Source organism: Gambusia affinis, linkage group LG19 (genome assembly GCF_019740435.1).
Source record: "Gambusia affinis linkage group LG19, SWU_Gaff_1.0, whole genome shotgun sequence".
NCBI classification, from domain to species: Eukaryota; Metazoa; Chordata; class Actinopteri; order Cyprinodontiformes; family Poeciliidae; genus Gambusia; species Gambusia affinis.
In genome coordinates, this window is record NC_057886.1 from 13677980 (window position 1) to 13692224 (window position 14245).

Sequence of the window (14245 nt, forward strand, 5' to 3'; positions counted from 1 at the left end):
ACCTCGGATTGGTGCCAGGTTTCTTCCACTTTCTTAGACAAAAGGCACAGAGTTCACCAAGGTTTCCAGCAGGCTGGCCCAGCTTGGCCTCCTGGCACAGGATAGTGTCCCTATCAGGGCTGTTGCAAGATTGATGGCTGTGAGGCAAAGTTTTCCCTGCTAAATATGGTCAATTGGTAAGCAAAATACGAAAAAGTAGCAAGACAAATATACATAAGGGTGCATCTAAACTAAGATAGATGTCTATTTTTATGATTGAGAGTGTAGACGATAATTAATACAACTCAAGAAGTATAAAATGTGTACACCATCTACACCCCATTTGTTCAAACAGTAGTTCTTGAGCTGAGGGTAAAGCTTCCATGGTGATAGGCTTGTAGTAAGCTTGTCTTTCCAAATGATTTAGCATGGGTTTCCTCTGGATGTGTCTTGTTGGTTTAGGAAAGAACTTTATCGACTGCATGAGTTGAAAGCAAGTGTGTGTGTGTGTGTGTGTTGTGGGCTCGTGCGTGGGTGGGTGTGTCGATTGCCACTGTTCCTGAATGCAAGAGAATAAAAGTGTTCACAAAATCAGTTAGAACTCATAAACTAAAAATAATGTCTGAAACTTCATTTTTTAAAATAAAAATGTATGTTCTTATAATTCGCTTTGCAGTTGTTATGCTATTTACATTAAATCTATTGTGCTAACTTATTTGGCTTAGTTCTTGACGTTCTTGTGTACTTTGCAATGCTTCAGTCACCATGGATGTATCACCAGATTTTTTTTTTTTTAGCTTTTTCTTTTCTTTTCCTCTTCTTTTTGCCTTCAAATAGACCACCCATAGGGTTTGGAGGGGGCAGACGTCTCTGCAGAATAATAATGGGGTCGTCCTGGGAAAATTGCCCATGGAATGGCTTGCTTTAAAAAAAAAAAAAAAAAAAAAAAAAAAAAAGTGGAAAAGAAAGAAAAAATTGGTCCTGTTTCCGATCCTTCTTGGAAACATTCATCAGGGCACTCCTGCTGTTCAGTGAGGAGCTAACCTCATCACAGCCCGGCTCGATCTGTACACCACTCCAGTCAGTCTGTTGTTGCCAAGAATTTCAGAGCTGAAGTTAGAGGGCCGGAACATTTTCTTTTGCAATATACTTCTATTTTGGTTTTGCATGGGAAAAAATAAAAAAAAAAAAAATGATTATATAGATATGTGTTTTACTTATTCAACCTCATATTTTTAAAAATATAAAAATTCATCACATCAGATTTCCTACAGTAATCTGATATATGGATAAAACAAATGCAACACAGTGTTTGCAAAGCAGTGAATCAACATAGCCTCATGCAGAGAAAGCCTCGATGATGTCATCTTCGACCCTTTGACAAAACCTTTTTTTTAATGATGAAACTCAACAGAAAAGTCTATCGGTTCAGATTTTGTGTAGATTAAAAAATATCTAAAAAAACAACACTAACAATTTGAAAGAAAAATAATAATAATTTTCTCAAAAGCAAGTCTGTAACATCAGGGGAGAGAGAAATAAGAACAGCAACATTCTCCATCTCTGGAGAGAAGCCTGCAAGTTGCTAAAGGAAGTCTTCAGAATCCTTAAAATGTCACCATAGGACCAACAGCACGCTCTTGCCATTATGCATGTGGAAAGTGCTTGCCTGTAAAATTAAAAAGCGAGTGTGGAAGTTTCATTTTCACTTTAAGAAGTACAAAAAAAATGCTGTCGATAAGAAAATATGAAGACCACACAAAGTTTGGTAGACAAAGAACACAACTTCTGGAATTATGTTTTTTGGACAAATGAGTAAACTATTTTGATAGTAAAATAGAGAAAAAAGTTTGGAATAAACCAGACTGGGGCAAGGGACTCAAATTAATTGTAAAACATAGAGGTGGATGTGCCATGGTATGGGGAGACTTTGTTTCAGTAGAACCTCAGAAATTCAACATAATTGAGGAACATGTGAACTAATCTGTGAAGGAAACCCACTAAGGACTAGCTGGGAATTAAAAAATAAAAAGTCCTGTGCCAAGTCAGATGCCTGGTCTTGATTGCTCTGAAATGATGCGATGTTGACTTAATACAGTTTGTGCAAGTAGAAAGCCTTTCAAACATTTCAACACTGCAAGTAAAGCATATCCTAACTTAGCTTGTTTTAATTTTTCTACATAACTGTAACAACAAATGCCTAATTTTTCAGTAAACATTTTTTTTTTGACTTTTGGAAATAATTGTTCGGTACATTTTAACTTTCATGCGATATGTTTTATCAGGGACCAGTTGGTGCTGTCTTACCATAAATGCCTCATGGAGACAGTCCAGACAGCATAATGGTCTGTCATATAACACTATATTGCAGCAAGAACTCATCAAACTCAAATGTCATTGTTCAAGTTATAGGTGGCCTCCTAATTTCTCCTTATGGTGTCACTCTGATTGCATTTCAGGTTTGAAGAGTAAATCCTGTTCTGAATTCTTCAACATCATGTCAGTCATGAGTAAAATTCCTGTCTTTGCAGGATTTAGAAAAAAGACTACTTGGAATTTGTCAGTTTTCTCCTTCTGTGTTTTTGCCCTAGGCAGCCTCTAGCTGAGTTCCTTTTTGCCATACAAGACCCGAGGCCCCTGCTGCGTGGCTCCAGGTTTGAGCCACATGAGATTCAGTGATGGATGTGCCCCTGGGGGTCTCCGTGGGAGGTGGGCTGCACACACCCCGTCTGCTCCTCACTGTCAGAGGAGGAAGTTGTCCTCCTTTGTAACCAGAGACAGCAGAGTGAGGCCCGATGACACTGAAAACAGGCAGGGAAATTTCTAATACCACCAGCGATGTTTCCTAAAAGTATTGTACAACTATAATGAATTGTGGTATTATACTTCTACAGCATTAAGTAGTGTTAACAAAAGTTAAAGTCAGGTATTTATTTATGTATTACCAAATTGCAATACATAGACAAAATTAATATTAAGTTTGCCCAAATTTAGTTCAAATCCAGTAAGAATTGCTTTTAAATGACCTGATTTCCATTTTCAATTATGTTTAGTTTTCTTTGGATGTTCAGTTGGAGGACATGAACAGATGACAGGGAAATGAAATCAATCCTAAGATAACATTTAAAAGCTAAACTACTTTTTTCTCTACAATTACACTAAAACATTAAATATGGATATTTATCAATGTGAATCATTTCTGATATTTGGAAGAATGAAGACAATGTTTCAGTTATAAATGGCAGCTTATCCTGTCCTGATTTTCTGATATTTGGGAAATTCTGTCTAGTCGTCACCGCGACATCAGGGGAAGCCAGAATAAAAGAACAGATTAAACATGAGGAAATAGGCATCCTCTGCAAATGTATTTCAAATTTCAACACAAACCTATAGTACCTGATTGTGTTTACATTGTGGCTGATTTATTAAGTTCAGCTCTGTTGCTATATTGCTTAGCCAGCAAGGAATAAACAATACGCAGCGTCTAGTTTGTTTCTTTAAGCCGCTGTGTATACAGGCGAAGGGAGGGGTGTGGACATACGTCTTGTCGGTGGGACTGGGTCCCTAAAGAACCTGTGACCTCATGGTCTGCAAAGCCAGAAACCTAAACTAAAATGTCTGCAGCTAACTGTCAACAAGTCAGAAAAAATATATAACGATCGATTTCTTTACTTATGCTGCTTTTGCACAAATTGCATAGACAACATTTTTTTGTGTGTATTAAAATTCTTAATGCAGTGGAGAATCTTTATTGCAATGGTAAGCAGACATTAGAAGCTCAAAAATACTTCCTCCACACTATGATTTTGCAGGTGCGATCTCAACACATTACACTATCACAGCATATATTTATACTCTGTTAAAGTACAGATTGTTAACATAGTGACATGCTTAAGCATTTGAGTCTGTTCATTTTGAGAATTATGGCTTAGAACCAATGAAAGCTCAAAATTGAGTCTCTCAGAAAAATATAATATAAGACAATACCAATAAAGAAGATTTCATGTTTTAACTTTGACATCATTAAGAAAGACTGGTGATCTAACAATATTTTGACTGACAGACATTTGCACAAGCTCAAGCTACAAATATATATGTAATATATGCAAGTATATTAATGGGATGAAAAAGTTGCATGTGCAACAGGAATGACCAGGAATGCAAGAACTCTTTGTGCTCCCGTCTGCTGACAAGCTTTATAAAAATGTTTCATTTTCCAGTATCATGTGGTACATGTGCGCACTGTGCCGACAATATTAAGACATTCCTTTATTACAATTATATAATTGCTATTGGCCCAAAACTTCATCTGCTATAAACTCTATAGATAATTTGTATACAATTATGAAGAGAATGATGAGACACCAAACTATACATATAAGTTGAAAGTTGCTCTTAAACATCTCAGCTGAACAGGCTCCTCATCTCTCTATGCCAAGCAGCACTGATGCAATAATTTATGAAAAAGGCAACCCCACAATTAAAATGCATACTGTGCTTTATGGAGTCATATGATCCAATAACGGATAATTCTGTGTTAAAATTATTGTCTTTGTTGGTCTTGTATGAAATTAAAATAAAATAAAATAAAACTGAGTTATGTATTTAATTAGCTGTTGGCCATAACAGTCAAAATTAAGGAAGAAAAATGCTTGAACTGCATCCGTTTGTGGGTAATATATTAAGGAATTTTAGCTTTTGACATTTAATTACTGTGATTAACGTATTGATATTATTAATGATAACACCCTACAGACAGCAATGTCAAAAGAAACAGACAGCTTAAGATGTGAACTTATTTCTGACTTTTACTTTTATTTCAAACAAAAAATAATAATAATACAAAAGATAAGCTTTAAGACAAAGCCATGTTTACCTAGGGAAACTGCATTAAGAAGCTGACAAAAATGAGAACTAATTATACAGAATATAAAACAAGAAACAAAACTTTCTCTTTTCAAAAAGAAAAAAAGAAACCAAAATATTCTGTTGAATCCAGCAAAATTCTTTACAGCTGCGTTTCTCATCCAGTCAAAGAAAAGGAGAAAGAAGAAAACATCCAGTTTTTCTTGAAGAGAAAGACCCATCATGTCATTTTTTAAGCATTCTGTACAGAAGCAGATCGAGAATTATGTGAAAACATTTACAAATGATAAATAAACAATGTTGCATCACATATGACAGCAACCTAAATTCACCTTTGTGCTGAATTTAAATGATAATTCTCCAATAAAATTAATGCTAAAGAATAAATTAAGAAAACAAAAGAAGGGATAAAATATCTGGTAGAAGCACACCATGCTCAGACCTGATTTACACTGGCAAGAGCCAGGTCAAAGGTCACTTCCTGAATCTCATCAAGCAGGAAATCTGACCTGCGCTGCTGTCTTTTCGGATCGTGAAACCTCCCCGCTGTGGCTTCAGAGGCACTAATGGTATTGAAGGCAGTTAAAAAGCAAGCATCACTATCGCATCTAGCAGCACAGTAAGGCCCGCAGAAGAGTTACATGGCACCTGCTATTAGCGTTTCCAACAGTTTTAGATGAACCAAACGAGAAGTAGAACATTGGACTCTTCGCTGATGACACAGTAACATCACGGCCAACAATTCTAATCTACTCCAAACCTGCATTTCTCATAATCTGAATCTCACTGAAGTTAGCGTATGTACAGCGGAACGAAGGCTAAGGTGAGATGGCGGTGTCGGTAAACTTCCAGTAAAAAAATACATTATAGAGAGAATAAAAAAGGCCACTGAGGGTGTTTTCACCCAGCATCCCTGTTCCTTTAAGCAAGCAGTGATGATCATGACACAGAATATGTTGGGAATAACAAGAGCAGAACACATACACAGTACATACTATCATATTCATAACCATTATGTCCTCACAGAGGATTTAACTTTTTAAACATCATTTCTAAAAAAATATAATCACAATTCCAACCAATACAAAAGGCACTGCTGTGAACCAATTTAAAGACTAAATTTCAGAACTATAAAAAAGTCCATGTTGTGTTTTTCTATTGGCAATGTGGCGAGGACAATGGAATTAAGGCAACTGGGGGTGGGGGGTAGGGGGAGTAGTCTTGGGTGGATGTGTTGGCAGTCCTCAGGGCCTGGACAGTTGTGTGTAAATCGGCTGCTGCTCCCAGTGCTGTGGACTGTGGGTCTGCGGCACAGAGGGCACCCCAGTGCTGTCGGCTATTGGGGTGTACATCGGCCTCTGGCTGGGGCTCATGTAGCTGAAGGTGGAGTACAGGCTGGAACCTTGGCCAGCTGCGTGGCTGTAGTAAGAGTTGGCACTGCTCTGGTGTTCTGAATAGTCATATTGTGCTCTTGTGATGGACGGATAAGAAGAGGGGCTGTAGTGCTGTAGGTTGAATGAGCCATAGGTGATGTGCTGCGGGGATCCCTGTTGGTCACTGTAGTGGCTCGGGCTGAGCTGCTCCGTCTTGATCTGGGTGGTTCTCTGCTGGCCCTGTTGACCTTGCTCTCCTGCTCCACCAAGGTTGGTCAGAGTATGCTGCTGCTGCTGCTGCTTGGACATCCAAGCATGAGCTCCCACACCGGCTCCCTGACTGACTGAGGAGGTGCTAATACCGTAGCTGCCTGTGTAGCCAGCCTGGGCTGGACCAGCAACCCCAGCGTGGCTGTGAGGTGGCAGGTACTGGTCGAACTCATCAACATCAAAGCTCCCAATGTTGGAGATGACTTCGCTGCTAAGCTCACCAATGTCCACAGCTCCAAAGTCTATGTTGAGCTGCCGACTGCTGCCCTCTTGAATGGGGCGGCCCTCACGCTTCAGGTCAGCTTTGCTGGAGGAAAGATCTGTCTTTGGGGTTGTCGGGGGTGTTGGTGGTCCCTGTGACTGACCTGGTTGGAGAGAAGCAAAGTTAGACTCATGGCTTTTGAAAACAAATTATCACTGCCAGTCCTGACAATTTAATCTAAATGTACCCAGATGGGGGAAGTTAGGGTAACCTTATGCCTCAAACTACTGGGACAATTCTAAGAGATGTGTTTGCCTGTTGGACAATAAAATTCACAACAGCTGAATTTTCCATCTGTCCTGGAAAAATGCAACGAAATGATATTTAAAAGCATTTCTTTCAAATCTTACCCGAATGTTCTCCCGGAGAGTGCACCTCGCCCATGCTGGACGCAGGAGAGTCTGCTTGCTGCAGCGCCTTGAATATAGCGTTCGGAGAGATGTGCGTCTGTTCGCCATCCTCGGATTCATTTTGCCCATTCTTAACAGATTTCCTCCGCCTCGGTTGATATTTATAGTCGGGGTGATCCTTCTTGTGCTGCACTCTCAGGCGTTCAGCTTCCTCCACAAACGGGCGCTTCTCCACCTCATTGAGAAGCCTGAACATGGCACAAATCAAAAATGTGAATTATGCATGCGTGTTTATTCTAATTTGTTTATGAATGCATGAGAAATAGCCTCCAGCAAGCGATTAAAAATATGGTCTTAACTTAGATATATAAATAAGAAGACTCCAAGAAAATAAAATAAAAACATACGAATAAAATTATATATCGAAACCCCAGGGAAACTAGCAACATGTAAAACTTGTATCGAGAAAGAGCTGCAGGGTTTTTTTTTTGTTTGTTTGTTTGTTTTTAACGGAGCAATCAGCTAAGCGCTTTCAGTGCGTAAAAGCGCTACACAAACGGACCTCGAATTTTAAGACCAACTCACCTCCAAAGTTTTCCCAGGGTTTTGCTGAGTTCTGCGTTGTGCAGATGCGGATACTGATCGGCCAGCTTCCTCCGCGCTGCCTGAGCCCAAACCATGAAGGCGTTCATGGGTCTCTTAACGTGTGGTTTGCTCTTGCTGGAGCCGTTGACGCGCACCGGCATGGGTACGAGCGTCCAGTCATAGCCCTTCAGCACCTGGGACACCGCATCTCTGATGCACACCGGGAACTTCTCTTCCTCGCCTTCCTTCTTGTAGTCCGGTCCCCTGAGGAGGTGGTTGTCGGACGGCCGGGTGTTCTCGGTGTCCGAACCGGAGCCGGACGGGCACGGCGAGCCCGCTGAGTCTTCAGACATGCTGGGGCTCGGAGCGTCTGAATGACATTTCTCCTGTTCTTCTGTCATCTTCAGGTAAGGGTCGAGGAGATTCATGCGAAAAAATTAAAGACTATCTGCTCGCACTGAAAAAAAAGTAGTAGAAAGGCCTTCTTTTTTCTTTTTCTTTTTTTTAAATCCAAGTATTACGTGCCCAAAGACTGCAGCGACAGTCTGTAAGGGCGCACAGCTTGACCTGCAAACTTGAATCCTTTAAAATAAAAAAAGCAAAAAAATAAGTCTTCAAGCTCCTTAGCCTTCTTACAATCTTGTGAATAATAACGCAATTGAGAAACAGTGACTTTAAAACGGAATGAAACTAACTCATCTCCCACGATGGATACTCGAAGCGTCTGCAAACCAAGGCGGCGATGCCGCAATTTATGTTTGAGGGTAAGGAATGATTGGGCAGGGGTGGTGGTGGGGCGTTCAAGGGGCGGGGACATAATCTACTCAGAGAAAATCTCGGACCAAAAAACAGTGAAAACCAACCGTAACTAGGCGTTTTTTGTTTTTATTTATTTATTTATTTATTTATTTATTTATTTATTTATTTATTTATTTATTTATTTATTTATTTATTTATTGTACCTGTGTGAGCTTTAGTCTCTTTTTAATACATAATCAAAGGTCAACTTTGAAAAATTTATATAAACGAATAACGTGGAACAAGAATAGAAAACTTTTAAAATGAAGATCCTGCACTTCAGTTTAACTTTACGACAAAAAACTAAAACAGCTTCATCTTTACCAAATAGGTAATTTGGAATGAAAATGTGCTCCTTAAACTTGTTTATAATAGTCTGTAATTTATAATAATTTCAGGTTTAATAAAAAAAAATGAATTAACTGAAGCAGCAAACAATTAATATTGCAAAACCCTAAGTTTAACATAACCTGTTGGCATAAATTACAAACATGCAAGTAGTTTATTTAGCAAATATCTCTATGCCTATTTCTGAAGCATCTCTCTCAGAGAAGATATCAACAATATCAAAAACGTGTATCCTTAAATAATCAACTTTCCGCTTCTCTGAAATTGGTGGACTAATATGATTTATATTACATACTTGTCTTTGATTATATACTGAGTGATATTGTGTAAACCTTGTGTTGCACAGAACAATCTATCAGACTCTATAGACCTGCAAGGGAGCAACAAGGGGGGAAAGTGACATGTTTCAAATTTGACCAATAGGGGGAGACAGCAGTCCAGAAACTTATCAGTCCAGTTTGTTATCAAGCCCCTTCAGTGAGTTTTACATTTAAAAGCCTCAAAATGTTTTTCTTTTGTTGTTGTTGTTTTTCCAAGTATAAAGACAATGAAAGAAATTTATATTTTCATGCATTAGTCGTTTATTCTAATTTTATTAGACAAAAAAGATCCATTTGTAAACTGTCTAGTTTTAAATTGAAGTCAGAATTACACAAAAAGTGAAGAAGAATAAACTTAATGGTAAGAGTATGTAGTAAATGATATAGAGAGGAAATTTAATTCATTTTCTTATATTTTTCTATATTGCTGAAAAGAGCATAAAGGGTACAGAAACGGGTAAAAATACTAAAGACTTTACTTTCATGTAAAAGCAATTGTTCATTGATGATTAAAATGTCTAAGAATAAAAATCAAATTTTTCAAAATGTTCCCAAACAAGTTAAATATAATATATTTTTAAGACATTTATTTTTATCCTATTATTTTGCTACAATTATTTAAGACTAAATCATACTTTCTGTGGGAGGAATGACTATCTTAGAAAGAACCCTAACCCCTAAAATTAAATATATATAATTAAAAAAAAAGTAAAATAAAATAAAAACTGTTGTGACACTAAAATCAGCTCCTCTGGATTTGCTCCAACAATTGTTTTCTACATACAAAAGAGACTTTGTGGTAAGAGGTTAGGCCTTCTAATCCACGTATTCAATAGAAACCGGATCCCACCCTGAGTTATAACTTCAAATAAAGCCAATAAATTGAAAAAGATGGTGAACACTGGCAAATATATAAGTTGGCAAAACAAGTTTGGGTGTATATCAGCAGATAATGACATAGAACGTTACTCAAACAAAATATTTGCTCAAGTGTGTTATGTTGGATTATTTCCGGTATGGTAAAGATGGATGATACACAGTAAAATGTATCTCAGATTTAGGCTCACTGAGATAAAACTGTTTTAAATTGAAAGAGTAAATTTGGAAAACTTAAGATTTCACACAATAAAATATTTAAAATGCCTTTATTCAAGAAAGTTGTTAAAAGTTTCTATAAACGTTTCTCTGTTTTTATTACTAAATCTTGATTTACATTTTTGATACAGTCCTGCTGGCACGAATTGACACTACAGCACACATATGGTCAGCTAAGTGATATTTAATGCTGGAGTCAAAGCAGGCTTGTAAAAGAAGGTGCCTTGGTCAGATTAAATAAACATTTTTTGGTCTTCATGCAAAACAGCACCTGCATGGTAGAAAAGCTACCCTTACTGTGAAAACATGGTGGTAGTAGCATCATACTGTAGCAAGGCTTCCATTTTAGTTTGCGCCAGATGGCAAAAACGATTTCACACAACAGATTGCAAAACCAGAAACATGTCTCACAATATTTGCAGATATAATTGCAGTAAATGGCTGTTTTTTCAAAATATTGTCCGAGGACATGCATACAGATGTACATTGTTGTTATAGAAATATAAAAAAAAAAGTTTTTTATAGAAAAACTTTTTTTCTATAAAAATGGTGTGCTTCTTTTTGTTGATCTATGTCAAAATTATCAGTAAAAATGCTTGAAAATTTTTGGCTGTTATCTGATAAAATCTGAAAAAAGTTAAAAGGTGTTTGTTGTAGTTTTAGAATGACGTATTTTGGGAGGTTCAAGAATAGCTTCTTTGATTTCTGAGCCAACTGGTCTTAACTTGCAGTAGAGGAAACCCTGTGACGGCCAGCACTGAGGCATCAGAGATGTGGTTGGGCATGTTCTCACCTCCACATCGTGACTGCAGAAGGTTTGAGTAGGCCCACGGACTGTATTCCAGTTAAATATGGCCAGGGGAGGAGGGGTGGACGTGAATCTCACAGCTTACACGGAGCACCCGGCTGTGGGCGAAAGTCTTGGGAAACTTCTCAGCTCGAGTTCGAGCCTTGGCGTCAAAATTTTGAGGTAAACACTGGGGGTAAACTGCCAAATCATGTCTTTCACCTCGCAGATTCCACTGCAAAAGTTTGAAAAGGCCGTGATTCTTTTTACGTCTTAATTTCAGAGGCGTCAGTATATATATATTTTTTTTGTTTTGTTTTTAAAGTGTGTACAGAAAATCAGAAGCAAAACCAAAATTTTGTCATAAATACAGCATAAACTACATCTGTAACAATGTTTAAAGTTGATATTCTAGATTTCTTATGTAAAGATTTCTTTTCTTTTTGAGGTATTGTTTCAAAGAGTGAATCCTAATTACAGCATTTCATTCATAACTTCAGTGTTGAAATTGTCCAGCTATTTCACAGTATATATATATTAGTACCCTTACTTGGTTATTAATAGTGGAGGGAAGCCAGTATAAGGATTTTGACCACTCACATAGCACCTCTCTGAGACTTTCCACAACTTGAACCAACTGCCCTAGACATGGCGGAGGACTGCAAAAAGCAGAACTGTCAAAATTCTTCAGCAAAACTGTCTAATTCTTCCTTCCGGGTGTTTCCACACCTCTAATTCTTTAGAATGATGTCTGAAACATAAACCGCATTGGTTGAACTGTAAATGATGGTATCATAAAGATGGATGGATGGCCTGCTAATGTTTGCTTTACTAGATCAGAGTACTCTGGCCACGGGCAACTGTTTACACTTGGCATTTTGTGAAGGGTAAAGTTTAAATAAGACTTATCAAGGCCCTGTCACCCTCAGAAGATTTTGCTTCACATTCCCCAACCCTGACTATTTCACACCTCCTTGACATCCCACACAGAACCACAGCGACTCACCTGAAAAAGTAAGGACAACAATCAGGTAAAAAAAAAAAAAAAAGTAAAAAATTACTGTCACACCTAAATGTTTAAGAACATAAACCTAATTTTAATATCACACAAAGATAACCTGAGTCAATAAAAAGGTGGTTTACAAATTTACTTTGCCTATCAAGTGAAAAAAGTTATCCAAGGCAACTTGGCAATATATGAAAAGGTAATTGCAATTCCTACCTAACAAATCTTTGTTGCAACAGTTATCAAGTTTATGTGATCACCAGCTATAACTGTTTTGACTCTCTATGGAGATGTTTTGGCCAACTCTTCCTTGCCATTATGAGGATGGTGGAAGGCCCACTACTGCTCCATGTCTTTCTCCATTGTGGGTACAGGCTGTCATTGTGGTTTGGTAAAGCCTTACAAATAACTTTGTTACATATCTCAGCTTATTTTACCCAAAGTGGCAAGTCTAGATTATGGAAACCACTCCCTTTACTAATAATAGAACTGCAATGATAATTGTCAAGACTGAAATGTTAACTTTGGATTTCTTAATGTAGTATAAAGTTTCTAAAGATAGGTTGTTGACCTTCTCAAATTATTTTGCTCTGAAATAAGCTTTACCAAGAATAGACCTGGCAATCCTTATTGTAATAAGACACTTATTTAAAGCCCATGAAATATGCCATTGTTCATTTTACCCTTTCTTAGAACATTAATCTTATTGCTGCAGTCTAATGCTGAAATCCCGAAGAGCTAAGAGGACTGGATCTGCTTGACTACACAAGATATTTCTGTTTCTCCTGAAACAACCTTGTATCAAACGTTTAACCACAGTGAGTGGCACGCGGCTAACAGGAAGTAGTCTACATCTATGGTGCAACCATTGCAAAGACTTAGAGAGTTGCTCTAATACAGGTGCTAAATTCTGAAAGGCGATTAGATATCATCACTCTTTCATTAACTTGGTATTTCTTGTGTCTCCATGGCTGTGTAGGAAGAATGGTCCTTTTCATCAGTCCTCCAACAAATGGAACTTGCTGAAAAGAGCCAGGTTAAGTTGTGAGGATAATGAAACAAGAGAAAAGGAGCCAGATATCTGCTAAAAAGAAAGTCAAATAGTGGAAAGTGGGTGTCCAGTATAACGGCTGATAATCAAATATGTGCGAATGTGGTTATTACTGCTGTGGTGGGAAATAAAGCAATAAGGAAGTAAACAGCAGCAGCAGCAGGTGACGGTAACAAGAAGGGGAAGTTGGGCCACTAATCAGGCCGAGTTTATTTTTAGACCAACTGCAGGCGACAACAAGAGTCTCATTTTCACCTGATCATCAAAACAGGTTGGAGGGAAGGAGGGCCGGATATTCCATTACGTAGAGCAGACCTGAGTGCACATAGCTTCTTTATGAAAGGTGTCTCTGTCCGTGGACTGAGATGCTACACTGACATCATCCGGAGCCAGCGGATGGGACATTTTGTGTGTTGTGGTGCCAGGGAGCAGTTCACACTTACAGCCAAACTGTCTTCGAGGTGTGGTTTAGACTCTAATGTGCGAAAACCGATCACAGACTAAAGATTTACAACTAACAACACATACTCATTTTATTCATTTAAATCACAACACTTAAAGCATTTTACCAGAAATGTGTTGAGGAAATAAAAAGCTGGAATACACTTACATGGATTGTAAGTAAATTATAATTATCCCAACTTTCCAAACTTAATATTTCTGCAACTAAATAGTAAATTTGTCTAAAATTTATTTTTACCTCTGCATATATATATATATATATATATATATATATATATATATATATATATATATATATATATATATATATATATATATATATTGTATTTGTTTTTAAATTTGTTAACCATTGTAAGCTTTGCAAATGAGTTGTAGCTATAGAACATAAAAATTCAAATGAGGGAATTTTTTCACATTTATGGTGGTTGTCATCTTTTGACTAAAAGGAATACAAGTGTATTTGTCTGATGAGTGACTCATACACAAAACTTATCATGTTGGAAGAAAAGCACATAAATGTGTACATTAAAATGTATCTTTTAGGAGTTTCTATCAACTTATATGGATTATAAACTGTTATTGTCTGACTTTATGGTTTGAACAACAGAAACAGGAAAACAGGTAGGGCATTTGCAGATATTGTCAATATGTTAGGAAGTAGCATGTTAGCCAAGAGTTTCTATATAAAAACAA

The 14245-nt window shown here is 37.5% G+C and overlaps 1 protein-coding gene and 1 long non-coding RNA gene across 2 annotated transcripts in view; one reads left to right on the forward strand and one right to left on the reverse strand.

Annotated features, from left to right (window-relative positions):
* The window catches only part of LOC122821792, an 86491-nt gene that overhangs the window by 43994 nt on the left and 28252 nt on the right, over nucleotides 1-14245 (forward strand). The gene's annotated exons all lie outside the window — the stretch shown is intronic.
* On the reverse strand, nucleotides 4770-8426 carry LOC122821791 (transcription factor Sox-9-like). Its single transcript, XM_044100001.1, has 3 exons — nucleotides 7686-8426; nucleotides 7101-7348; nucleotides 4770-6853 (listed from the first exon to the last, which is right to left on the reverse strand). The coding sequence occupies exons 1-3, from the start codon at nucleotides 8111-8113 to the stop codon at nucleotides 6090-6092; spliced, it is 1440 nt and encodes a 479-aa protein (XP_043955936.1). The 5' UTR covers nucleotides 8114-8426; the 3' UTR covers nucleotides 4770-6089.